Source organism: Pygocentrus nattereri, chromosome 19 (genome assembly GCF_015220715.1).
Source record: "Pygocentrus nattereri isolate fPygNat1 chromosome 19, fPygNat1.pri, whole genome shotgun sequence".
NCBI classification, from domain to species: domain Eukaryota; kingdom Metazoa; phylum Chordata; class Actinopteri; order Characiformes; family Serrasalmidae; genus Pygocentrus; species Pygocentrus nattereri.
In genome coordinates this window covers 39,603,099-39,615,598 of record NC_051229.1, presented here as the reverse complement: position 1 = coordinate 39,615,598, position 12,500 = coordinate 39,603,099, and the positions used below count along the sequence as shown (strand labels likewise).

The following is a 12,500-nucleotide window of genomic DNA, read 5'->3' as shown; positions in this document are numbered from 1 at the left end:
GTCACTCAACTTCATATGCGTGTGAAGCCAGACGACCGAATACTTTTGGGAAAGCGTGTATAGAGTACAGAATACGTAGGTTTCAGTATCGGAGAAGAAAAGTGGTGTAGCACCTTCTCTAATCTCAGCTCTGATCTTTTAGATCACGTCTTTTTAAATAAAACAATGCTCTGAATTCCGGGGCTGAAGCTCTGACTACTACTGTACGTTCATCCAGACTCACGTCAGCCTTACCTCAGTCAGTGTGTAGCACTGCTCGGCGGTGCACTCAGCCTTGCTGGTCGGGTTGCTCAGGGCAAAGATAATTGGCCGTGGGTTGAAGCTGACCATGTCTCTGATGATCTGCTCCGTGAAGGCACCTGCAATGGCTGCCACCCCTGAGACCCAGGACAGGAAGAGAGGTCACTTGTTTACAGAGCTGCGAGTTTGGGTTTATTTCTTTTTGCTGTCCGTTCAGTTTCACACTGTGAAATTTGCTTCAGTGCGGAATATTTAACTAGCAACTTAGAGTGTGTGTGTGTGTGTGTGTGTGTGGGACTAATAAGGGTCACTTAATCTCAACCGACAACTGATGAGATAAGAAAGTTAAAAAGGCCAATAGTTTACAGTCTGTGCATGATGTCAGACTTTTCAGGAGGGAAGGGTCCTTCACTGCTTTGGAAATCTACAAGCTGAAGAAGATCCTGACCAGGCTGAGTAAAGTGAGCACTGAGGATGAGGTCTGACCCTTCCTGCCCTCCGGGGTTCAGACTGGACTCTGTTTTAAAGGGTTTTATGTATGTTATGCTGTGGTGGACGATGTTAGAGGGGCGAGTCTGAACATTAGGGGGCGAGAGACCGCGGTAAGCGAGCGAAGCTGTACGAGGTGGTGAAGCAGAAGAGGCTTGATGTTCTGTTTGTACAGGAAACACACAGTGATGTCAGCAGTGCTGCTACTTTCTGCTTTTACACATTGTTTTATCTCCCCGGTTGGGTTTTCAGACCATTGTATGGTCCAGTGCACAGTAGGGAAAAGTAACGTCAAGCCACAGAGTGCATACTGGCATTTTAACACTGCGCTTTTAGAAGATGCCAACTTTAGAGAGTCTTTTACTTTTTTGGGATGTTTTTAGCTCACAGAAAACAGCTTTTAGTTCCCTGCATTAGTGGTGGGACGTAACTAAAATACAAATGAACGTATTCTGTCAGCAGTACACTCTCAATGTCACAAGGGACACAGCCAGATCTCTCAGAGCTCTGGAGACAAACAGTGGCGCTCCAAGGTTTAGCAGAGGCCACAGGAAATTTTGGGCATATTGAAGCTCTGAAAACTAAACAGACTGCGTGAGCTGAGCTGCTGGGCTTTACAGCACAGGGGGCGCTGGTCCACTCACATTTCCAGCTTTTGGTCTCAAGCGCAGAAATGGACAGAAAAGGTTTATGCATGCTGTGCGTACGGACTCAGGGGATCTCTTGTCTGAGCCTTCTGAAATTCGCCAGCAGACAGTCGGCTTTTTCTCAAAGCTGTACGAGAGGCATGAGAGGTGGAGGAGGGATTCTTCCGTGACCACAGCCAGCTCACACGAGAGTCTGCTGCAGTGCTAGATGCGTATCTGTCTCTGGAGGAGCTGCATGAGGCTCTCCAGGGCATGGAGAGGTGCCAGGTATCGATGGTCTCCCTGTTGAATTTTACATAGGTCATTGGTTTTGGGGCAGGATGTGCTGTATGTTCTCCGGAGCAGCATAAGTGAACGGAAGCTTCTGCTGAGCTGTCGGAGGGCCGTCCTGACCCTGCGACCCAAGGAGGGGGACCTTACTGAACTGAAGAACTGACTGTAAGCTGCTCTCAAAAGCGTTAGCCTCAAGCCTGGGGAAGGTGATCAGGTGGTGCACATTTACCAGACGTACCAGATGTGCCTGGAAGGTCAATGTTTGACAGTATAGATCTAATTCATGATGTTTTGGAAGTCTCCGGACTATTGGGCCTAAAGACTGGTCTCATTTTTTTGGATCAGGAAAAGGCATTTAACCCAGATGTCCTATCGGGGAAGGGTGCTTGTTATCAACACCCTTGCTGCATCGTAAACTGGCACAAACTGGCATGTGTGGACCCCCCCACCGAATCTGCTGGCCACCCTACAGGCCATGCTAGTGGACTTTTTCTGGGATCAACTGCACTGGCTTCCGCAGGGAGTTCTACATCTGCCCAAGGAGGAAAGAGGGCAAGGACTCATCCACTTGGCTAGCAGGACCGCTGCCTTCCGACTCCAGTTCATCCAGAGACTCCTCACTGGTCCCAGGGGGCTGGTTTGGAGGGCAGTGTCGTGCCAGATATTGCGCACAGTAGGTGGTCTGGGGTTGGACAGAACTGTTTTTAATGAGCACTAAAGCGCTGGACATTGCTGGATTGCCTGCTTTTTATCGAGGACTTTTTAAAATCTGGGACTTTTTTACTGTAAGTAAACGGGCTGGCTCTTCTTTGCACTGGCTCTTGGAGGAGTCACTTTTCCACGGCACGCGACTAGACTTGGGGGGCACGATCACCCCTGCGCTGACCAGAGTCTTGTTGTCCTCGGGAGTCACAACCCTCTGTCAGTTAGTGGACGTCACAGGACCAGATCTCGCTCGAATGGAGGACGTGGCTACATGGCTGGGGATGAGGTCTATGCGAGTTGTGGCTCAGCTGCTCGAGAGCTGGAGGACAGCCCTCTGTCCTGAGGAACGGAAGTGGGTACAGGACTACAGTGCAGGGGCGGTCGGTCCTACGGAGCACAACCCATTCCCGGACATCTATATCACACCGGACTTGCAGGACTGCGAAGGCCCCCTTCTGGAGTGTGAGGGGTTCTGCGATGAGCCTGGGGACAGTGTCTGGTAAGCTGCTGTACAGAGCCTGTGTGAAGGTTCTGAATAAGAACCGACTGCACGGCAGAACCGACACACCATGGCGTGAGGTTTTAACCTGAGTGATGACGTGAAGCCAGAGTGGAGAGCACGGTGTAAACCACCACTGAGCAAAGCGGCTGACCTGCAGTGGAGGATTGTACACGGTGTCGTCTCGGTCCGCGCGCTCACTTCTGCTTTAACCCTGAGATTTTACCACACTGTCTGTGTTGTCCTCAGAGAGACGCTGCTTCATGCTTTCATGCTCTGTTTTAGGCTTTGCTGTGTTTGAAGTTTTAAAGCACGTTCTTACGTCTCTTAATGTGACTTTACACTGCAGGCTTTTATCCTCGGCTTTCAGAACGTCAAGAGAGAGAAATCCTAAAGCCGATGATCAGCTTCCTCCTGGGGCCGGCGGAGATGGCCGTGTGTATCAGTCGATTTTAAAGAAAGAGCTGGCTCAGTTAAGGACCGTCAAAAGTCAAAAAAGTCTCTCTCCATCTCTCTCTCTCTCTCTCTCTCCCTCTGTCTCTCCCTCTGTCTCTCCCTCTGTCTCTCCCTCTGTCTCTCCCTCTGTCTCCCTCTCTCTTGATCTTGGCCTGTTTTTGCTCTAAGATTTTGGAAACCCTGCTGTTTAACCTTCATTTTAATCTGCGAGCGTCTGGCTAGTTTTTGGAGCGTCACAGTTTGATAACTGAATGAATGAGAGAATTTTCATGTGAAAAAGTTTTGCTCTCAGTTCTCCAGTCAAAAAGTCTGAGAACCAAAGTCCTGATAACTGAGTATGACCCCAGCGTATCTGTGCATTTCCTCCTTACCAATGATGGCAGTGGGCTTCAGCTCACGAACCACATCCTCCAGCCTCTTCATCTGAGTGTGCTCGTGGGCAAACCGCTCCTTCTCGGCGGTCAGGTGATCACGGCCCTAGAATGTTTTTCGTATTTGTAATAAATTCTGACAAAAGGCATCAACTTCACCGTTTTGTCTTAAAGCCTAAACGTGGTGCTCAGTATCCTGGCAGTGTGTGAATTTACCTTGACGATCAGTCCTTTAGAGTCGACCATCCAGATCTTCCTCATACACTCGGCATGCGGGACGCCCTCCTGCTCCATCGCCATGACGATCAGCTCAGCTATACCCATAGCAGCCTGAGGACACAATGCATACAAAGGCTTTACATGGAAAGGAAGGAAAGATCAACTAAAACATGACATAATTAGTAAACAAATGGAATCCTAGAAAGACAAGCTGCGCTAGTGTGAGTGAACATACATGCACAGCTGTATGAAAACATTACAGCATCCTTGGTTAAATGTTTTGTTGATTTTCTATTGAATAAGTTGATCCACCCTCTACAGGGAACGCGCTTATCTATCGCACTTACTTCCAAATTTCAGAGCAGTTTATATTTATTTGCATAACATAGTTTAACACAGTTGTCACACTACCCGGTTCCTCTATAGTCTCCAACCAACCACAAAACTCCAACTCCCATGATTCATTTGGTTCTGATACAATAACCACAAGCCCAACACCAACCAATCAGAGCCAGTCACACAGATCTTCTCGTCGTATTTCTTCTCGTCCCTCGTTTGCTCTTCTGGACTGTCCCTTGGTCTTGTATTGTTTGTTGCTCTGACCTTTGGCCCTCACATGTGTGTTTACTCTGCTCTCTGCTTCCATGTGTACCTGTTTATTTCCCTCGCAGCTCTGATCTGGCCTGCTTTACTGACCACTCCTTTAGTTTGTCCCTTTATAAATCAAACCCACTTATTTTCTTCCCTGAGCATCTGGTTCAATCAGCTTTCGGCACACGGCGTGTTTGAGGTCCCCCCACCCCAGTATGTTAAATTCATGAAATAAACAGGATTTGTGCATAAAAATGAGCAGAAGTATATGCTGAGTTATCACACACACACACACACACACACAAACACACACACACACACACACACACACACACTTCTAAGCCACTTCTCCTTCTGGGTCACAGGAGGGTGCTGGAGCCTATCCCAGCTGTCATTTGGCAAAAGGCAGGATACACCCTGGTCAGGTCGTCAGTCCATCACAGGGCAGACCCGGGAGAACCTGTAGGAAACCCACAGGAATCCTACGCAGACACGGGGAGAACATGCAAACTCCACAAAGAGAGAACCCTGGTCACCCGGCCAGGTACTCGAATCCAGCCCCTCTTTGCTGTGAGGCGGCAGTGCTACCCACCACGCCGCCGCGCCGCCGCACCGCCGCCGAGTTATCATCGCTTAGAAAATCAACAGAACACGTAATTTGACCAGGGGTGCCCAGACTTTTGCATACAACTGAATAGCCTTATAAACAGAATGTAGCTCTGACATAAACTTGAGGCTTTACATCAAAAAAGAGGAAAGATCTGCTAAAATAAACAGACGAATAAATGAATGATATAAATATACACACACACTCTGGAGCACAATCTCTATTACTGACTGAATATATTTAAATATCTCACACAGCTGTGATGAGACGTGCTTTCACTTCCCATAAACCCAAGCTGTGTCTAAATGAGGGTGGGGCTGGGGCTGTACCCTCTCAGACAGTATACATTAGCAGTGTTTATAAGAAATGTTTACGTCTGATGACAAAGTGACATTTTCATTGCTAGAATAATTCAAACATTACAGCGTTTTAACACTGAGCCAACCATCAAACGTGTGCCAGCCATCCGGCCCCTGTTTGTTAGGGATAAGCGCTCAGCCTGAAGTGGATCAGGAATGATCTGCTTTTTAAAATGTCAGGCACTTTGATATTCAGTGTGTCTGAGATCTGAAGTCTTCGTGTGCTGATAAGCTGCTGATCATCATGGAGCTGCAGACACACAACAAAGAAGGTGTCGAGTTTCTGACCAATCCACATGAATCTTTTATCAATAATAATGATAAATGATCAGGGATTGTAATACTGATTTATAAATATTACTGAGGAGACCATTTGTGGTAATTTCTCTGATCTGCGGCCTTCAGGCTGTAAAAGGGCTGTTTAAACATGAAACTTTATTTTATTATTGTTCACGCTCCTGCAGCCTCCTGCTTTTTGTCACATTTAAGCGACAGCACAACTGACAGAAGGTGTTAGTAAAAACTAAGATCCACTGAAAAAGAGCAAACGACGTCAGTCACTCAGTATTGTGTGTCAGTCAGTGCTGCCTTGGCCTGTATGACTAAATCAAAAGTCAAAGAAAATTAAGCATCTCTATTCAACTGGACTTTATGATGAGTGACTCATTAATGACTAACTAAATATGTCACAAATGATCCTGATCCGACCGTTTAAACGCAGTCTTTAGGATGTGGAAGACATTCAAATTAAGTCATTTAAATAATACATCATTTAAAAGCTAAGCTGTAAACAGAGTGGATGAGAGCGGTTTGGTGTGAAATGCTCTGATCTAGAGGAACTTACAGAGTCAGAGCTGTTCACAGTGGTGGTGATGGGAACCAGACGTCCCTCTAAAAGCTCCTCACACAAAGTTCCTACATGAAATGGTTGTGAATTCACTGCCTGATGTTTCCACTGTTTTCCATCATCAACATTCCAGATAAGCTCAGAAGACTCGTGTCTATATATAAAGTGTCTATATCTGTGTTGTAGTCATGGCGACGTCTGGTTCCCATCACCACCACTGGAAAGACGTCTGAACCATTTTACTCCAAACCTTTGAGTGACTTAATTCATTTCAACTATAATAATTATACACCCATGTAGAGACATCAGAGGAATGAGGTGATTATGGTGGTGAGTAAACCCTCTGAAGATGCAGATATGGAGTCGAAGTTGTGACAGTCAGTCAGTTGAGTGTGAGACTCATATCACAGCTGAACATCCTCCAAGCAATGAATGACACGGCTAAAAATCAACCAATACCAGAATATCACAGATGAAAGTCAACCAATAAGATAATATCACAGCTACAAATCCACCAATAAGATAATATCACAGCTAGAAATCCACCAATAGGAGAATATCACAGCTAGAAATCCACCAATAGGAGAATATCACAGCTACAAATCCACCAATAGGAGAATATCACAGCTACAAATCCACCAATAGGAGAATATCACAGCTACAAATCCACCAATAGGAGAATAACAGAAAACTTTCACCAACTACAAGTGGGCAGAACTGCAAAGCACAACGCAGTCATTTGCATCACAGTTTAATGGTCAGAGAATCGTCACTGTATGACCTGCTGTGCAGCACATGGCTGAGGGTTTAGCTGAGACTGGGTTTACATCAGCCTGTACTGCGTGCTTCCCAGCAGCCTTCACAGTGAGGAGTCTGACAAGTGTGGACATAGAGCCTGTACGATGTCCAGAGAAAGCGACAGTGTCTGAGCACTGTGAGGGACTGTCCTGATCCTTGCTCACCTCCCCTGCACCCTGGAACACGACGGTGTGATCCGACATCTTGTTCTTGGTGATGCGAAGGGCGGCCAGCAGGCCGGCCACAGCCACCGCCGCCGTACCTGCAGGGGGCAGACACAGAACAGGTGAGGGACTAAGAGAGTTCCATTATCGCACTAATTTGAACTTTTTTTGTCCTCGTCTTTTTGTTTTGACACCATTGCTCATAAAACCCGACCTGGCTGTTGTCATGACCGCCAAGTTGAATACAGAGCCCTCACCCAATTACGGCTGCTGGCATGTCAGCCGTCTGCGCTCCTGGTGTGGAAGATTTCGGACTCATGTCAAATTTTGGTGCTGGAGAAAAGCCCCCCTGACGCAAGGATGGTCCATGGCACGTGCCTCAGGGGTACACGGGCCACCAAGCAAACCTCTTTAAAATGAACAGAGCTTCAGCTAACGCTGACGGCTCTCTTCAGCTCCTACGCCACCGCCGTGGTTTGGGTGGAGAGATGGCTATGAATCTAATTCTACACGTGAGAATGAATTTACTGGAATCACTTGAGGGTTTAAGGGGATATACACGAGAGAGAAGCTGAAAGAAAAACTTACCGTCTTGATTTAATGATTAAATGTAATTGGAATGATGCTGTGGTTGATTGATGTGACAGATATGAAACCACGTTTTATGTAATTTCCTATTTTATCACTGTGACATATTTCTATTATTGCCATTCCTGTTTATGGCTTGATTTAGCAAATCATCTCCTAAAGAAGCATCTGAGGTTGATCAGTCTGACAATGCAAGGTCTTGTGATATTTGAGCTGCATATTCAAGGCCAATATGAGGATGTAATTTCTGCAGGTCCACATTTGGAGCCAATACCTTGAATGTCATCGTTGAAGGTGAGATATTTATTGCGGTATTTGTTCAGAAGGCGGAAAGCGTTGATGTTGGCGAAATCCTCAAACTGGATCAGGCAGTTCTGGCCATACCTGCGAATAAAGAGGAGCATCATTATTAAAGTGAACCCAGACTTTATTAGGGCTCTCACAAGGAATCAGACTAGAAATGAGCTCTAATTTAATGATGATTCTGATCAACAACAAACCATAAAGAGCCGTTCAGAGAGTCCAAAATATACTGTGGGCCAGATTTACATGGGAATGTAGGCTCAGTGCCAAATATGCACTGATTCCACTGCAGTGTGAACTCAGTGGGCCAAAAGTTTTACATTTAATTTAATAAAACTATAGATAATCACGCAAGCTGAGAGAAGCTCGGCCCACTAAGTGATGCACAAAGAAAGTTCAGTAGTGAAGAGATTCATTCATCGTTTTTCCGCTAAAGCGTTGTACAGGGCTGCAGCCTCACGCCACAGTTTGGCACTGATCACATGGACTACAGGCGTGTATCACAGCCACATCATGGGATATTTTATGCTGCATGTTCTCACATCTGAGAGTTTAAACCGTGTTATAGATTAAGAGACCCTTATTAATCCCACAGTGGGGAAAGTTCACCACCACATACACACTAGTGAGCACACACACTAGGGGACAGTGAGCACACTTGCCCGGAGTGGTGGGCAGCCCAATCCACAGTACCTGGGGAGCATTTGGAGGTTAGGTGTCTTGCTCAAGGGCACCTCACATCCTGTCAGCTCAGGGGATCAATCCAGGCTGGTTCCCTGACCTCTAGCCCACGACTGCCCCCACAGCTGGTGATAAACATTAGACTCATACAGTGACCCGAGCACCATGTCTGCTGTCCATGTTAAAGGAAAAATATGACTAAACTCGAAATTTACGCCTGGTTTTAAAAGGTGAGAAAACCCGACACAAAACTGGCTGCAATACATTTCTAAACGTTATTAATATCTCCAGCCTCTGCTTTCTGCAACCTGCTCTCAAACGCATCATTCACGAAGAGAAGATGTGCAATTTGTGTGGTACCACTCACGTTTGCTCACAGATGAGAACACCTGACGTTCAGAACTCAAACATCTGTGAAATGGTGTCCATCGAGCTCTGTTTCTCTCTGTGAGAGCAGGTGATGAATATCAAATATGCATTATCATAACTGCCAGCTGATCACTGCTGATTCAAAGAAGAAACAGATGCTATTTTATAATCATCTAATCAAGCCTGATCAATCAATATTGACAGCGCTAGACTGGATCAGAGTTTCCAGCTCATCTCTCTGGATGATGAAACCTCATCATGATTAAAAAGGAATCACACTGGATTAGACGTCCACTCTGGGTCTGCACCCAGAGGAACCTTATCATGATTACAGCTGACCCAGGCTGGCCGAGACGGTCCGGCTCATATCTGTGTATTGAAACCTCAATATTACAGCTGAGACACCGTCCACCCTCATACTGCACATGTCCACTATAATATCATAGGACAGGAGTGATCACGTTACCTTACGCTCCCAAAACCAGGTTCCTAAATGTTCTTCATACTTTACTCTCGTTCATTTACAGCCGTGCTTCTTTAAAAACATCCACCGAAAGGTGCTTTAAGGTTCTTCTCTGGCATCGCTACAAAGAAAACTGTTTAGTTCCTTTATTTTCGAGAGTTTATTTCGATCTCTTGCTTTTAAACAGCAGAAGTGAATTAGCAGGGCGGGAACTCGATTGGAAGTAAGTGGTCCGGTAGCGTAAGAGTGGACACGAGCCGATCTTTAGGCCCTGACTGAGCTCCCGAGTGATGATCTCCGGAGTGATGATCTCCTGACTGATCAGAGACCAAACATTCAGTTTGAACGTGCCGTGAACTGCAGTGGCGGAGAAGCTGGCTGCTGAGTAAAACAGCAGGAGCCTTTGTAACGTTTATGTTTGGAGCAGAACTTTCGTTACAGCTTCACGTCAGCTTGTAAAATCTCCTCCAGCTCCGGCTTGAAAGCGCGACCCCTGGGATGCTGACCCTTTATTCAGACACCATCAAGATCAAAATGAAAACATTTCATGCCTACGAATCAGCCATAACATTTCGTGGACTTCACATTATTTCTGCGTGTCTCTTCCTCAGGAGGGGCTTGTAAATTGTTCTGGTCCTCTGCCTGCAGTCAGTGGGAACTCAAAGCTTTTCTGATGGTCATTATTGGAAATCTGCACTGTGACTCACTAACCGGGAAAACAGGACTGGTTGATATTTATTAGCAGCTTTAATTTAATTAACCACAATGAATAGAGCCTATAATCTGAGACTAAGTCTCAGTCTTAACTCAGTCTCGTTTCTAATAGTCTTGACAGCTCTACTTATAGGACTAAGATCAGATCAGCTTCTCCGGTCTTGCAGCACCACTTCTTTCATTCTGCCTCTGAAGCCTGCTGGTCACTGTTTCCCAAGCCCAGACTCTGGGAAGCCCCTAGATGGTCCAGTTTTGCTCCATTCCAGCTCGCAATGGACCTGACCAAGCTAAACACATAGCTCAGGTGACATGAATCTCAAAAACACATGACTGTTTTAAAAGCATTGCTGCAGTTGTTGCACACATTCTGCACTAGCCTGTTCAACCTGCAGAGGGCGCCATCTAACTGCACCCCACACCCTTTAGATGAAGATAAACAGCCACTATTTGATCTCCTTGTGGTCAGCTTTCTTTGTCTGGTGCTTTCTTACAACTCTGGTGAAGTTACCGTCTCAGTTACACTCATTTGAATATTCAAACCCCTCATTAGAATCTGAACATGTAAAGCTTAGAAGCTCTTTTATGGCCAAAGGGAGAAACTGTATAAACCTAAAGTAACACTTGTACAGGATGTGACACTCAAGCAGAAGCTCCAGCAGTGACCGTTTTAAAGGGTTTAAACTGATTTGATTGCTTAGGATTAAACTGAATATACACCATAAAATCTCAATATAATCAGACACAGGTAACACAGCCATATAACACAGGTAATCAGGTCACTGTATTCTGCTATAGAGAAATAAAAAGCAGTAATCAAATCACAGGTACGACACGTAAGGAGGGTGATCAATAGCAGGATTACTAAAACTACTCTTGCTTGTCTGATGCTTTTTTTAAAAGTGGAAACGGTTATTTATACACCCTATGTCAAATTTTAGCATGTGAGATTTAAACACTCCTTTTTTTTTGAGCTGCTCATGTGACATAATACATAAAAGGCGTGTGATTTGATCTGAAAAACTCTGATCTGACACCCCCGACTTTTCAGGGCGACTCATAGCAGCTCACGCTCACCAGATCAGGTCTTTCTCCGTTTTCTACTCTGTGATGCTCCTTCTCTCAATTTTAACCAAAAATCAAACACAGTGCAGCGTTGAACTGTCTGGTTTGTCTCTGTTACACGTGTTTATCAGTTCTATATTCATGTAATTATGACTTTAACGGAACTGAAGCTTGATGTTAATGTTACTTTAATGAAGTAAACCTTTGTACTCAGTTACAGATTAACAGGTAATCATTTTTAAAGGGCCACATCAGAGACAAATTTCTCTTGCCTGTTCGACATGAAGAAAAAAAAAGACGTAGTTTGATGTAGATTTTAATATTAAACTTTCAAAATGTGCTTTTCACATACCGTCCCGTTTTGAGTTCACTGGTTTTGTGATGTCACAAAATCCTTCACCCGGCCTGTACCACAAAGCAGCAGAGTTACATAAACGGCGATAAAGAGAGCAGAAAAATGTTCATTTAAAATTAGTTGTAACCTGTTTTTTACATAAAACCATACACATATTAAAAGTAGACTTTTTTGGTTGGTGAATGGGAGGCGGGTGGGGGTTGGGGTGGTGGGAGATGATGAAATTAAAAAGCAGAATATGGGCCCTTTAAATACACCCACCCGACTCTGGACACAATTCAGAAATACTTCTAAACTACAACGTGAAAGAAATATTTTCATAATGCTTTTATTTTTCATTTTTATGGTTAAATTATTATTAAGTTATTAATGAGTTATTACTTATTTATGAACATGATAACTGATATATTATATATGTATATATAAAATCTATTGTAATAAAGTCAACAGAGTTGAATAATCGCCTTCAGATCATCGTATCATGATGCTGTTTTACATCAGCCTTGTGAAAATATGTGCAACTGCCCCGATTACAGCCGACCTGTCATACACACAGACAGGAACAGAGGCCTGGCCTGCGATGCACTCAGAACACAGCAGGGCAGAAGCAGATGAACAGAGGCATCATGGGAGAGATCGGCCTCTGCCTGCTTCTGATAACACGTCAGCCTGACACGGACAGGAAATTAAAACCGGAGAA

General features: G+C 45.0%; 1 protein-coding gene across 1 annotated transcript in view; it reads right to left on the bottom strand.

Moving 5' to 3' along the window:
• me1 (malic enzyme 1, NADP(+)-dependent, cytosolic) overlaps nt 1-12,500 on the bottom strand; it is a 138,537-nt gene that overhangs the window by 8,293 nt on the left and 117,744 nt on the right. The window contains exons 7-11 of the mRNA XM_037531004.1: nt 8,128-8,237; nt 7,266-7,363; nt 3,897-4,010; nt 3,681-3,786; nt 235-377 (exon numbers count right to left, since the gene is read on the bottom strand). Of these exons, the coding sequence (XP_037386901.1) occupies nt 235-377; nt 3,681-3,786; nt 3,897-4,010; nt 7,266-7,363; nt 8,128-8,237 (571 nt within the window). The remainder of the gene's footprint in view (nt 1-234; nt 378-3,680; nt 3,787-3,896; nt 4,011-7,265; nt 7,364-8,127; nt 8,238-12,500) is intronic.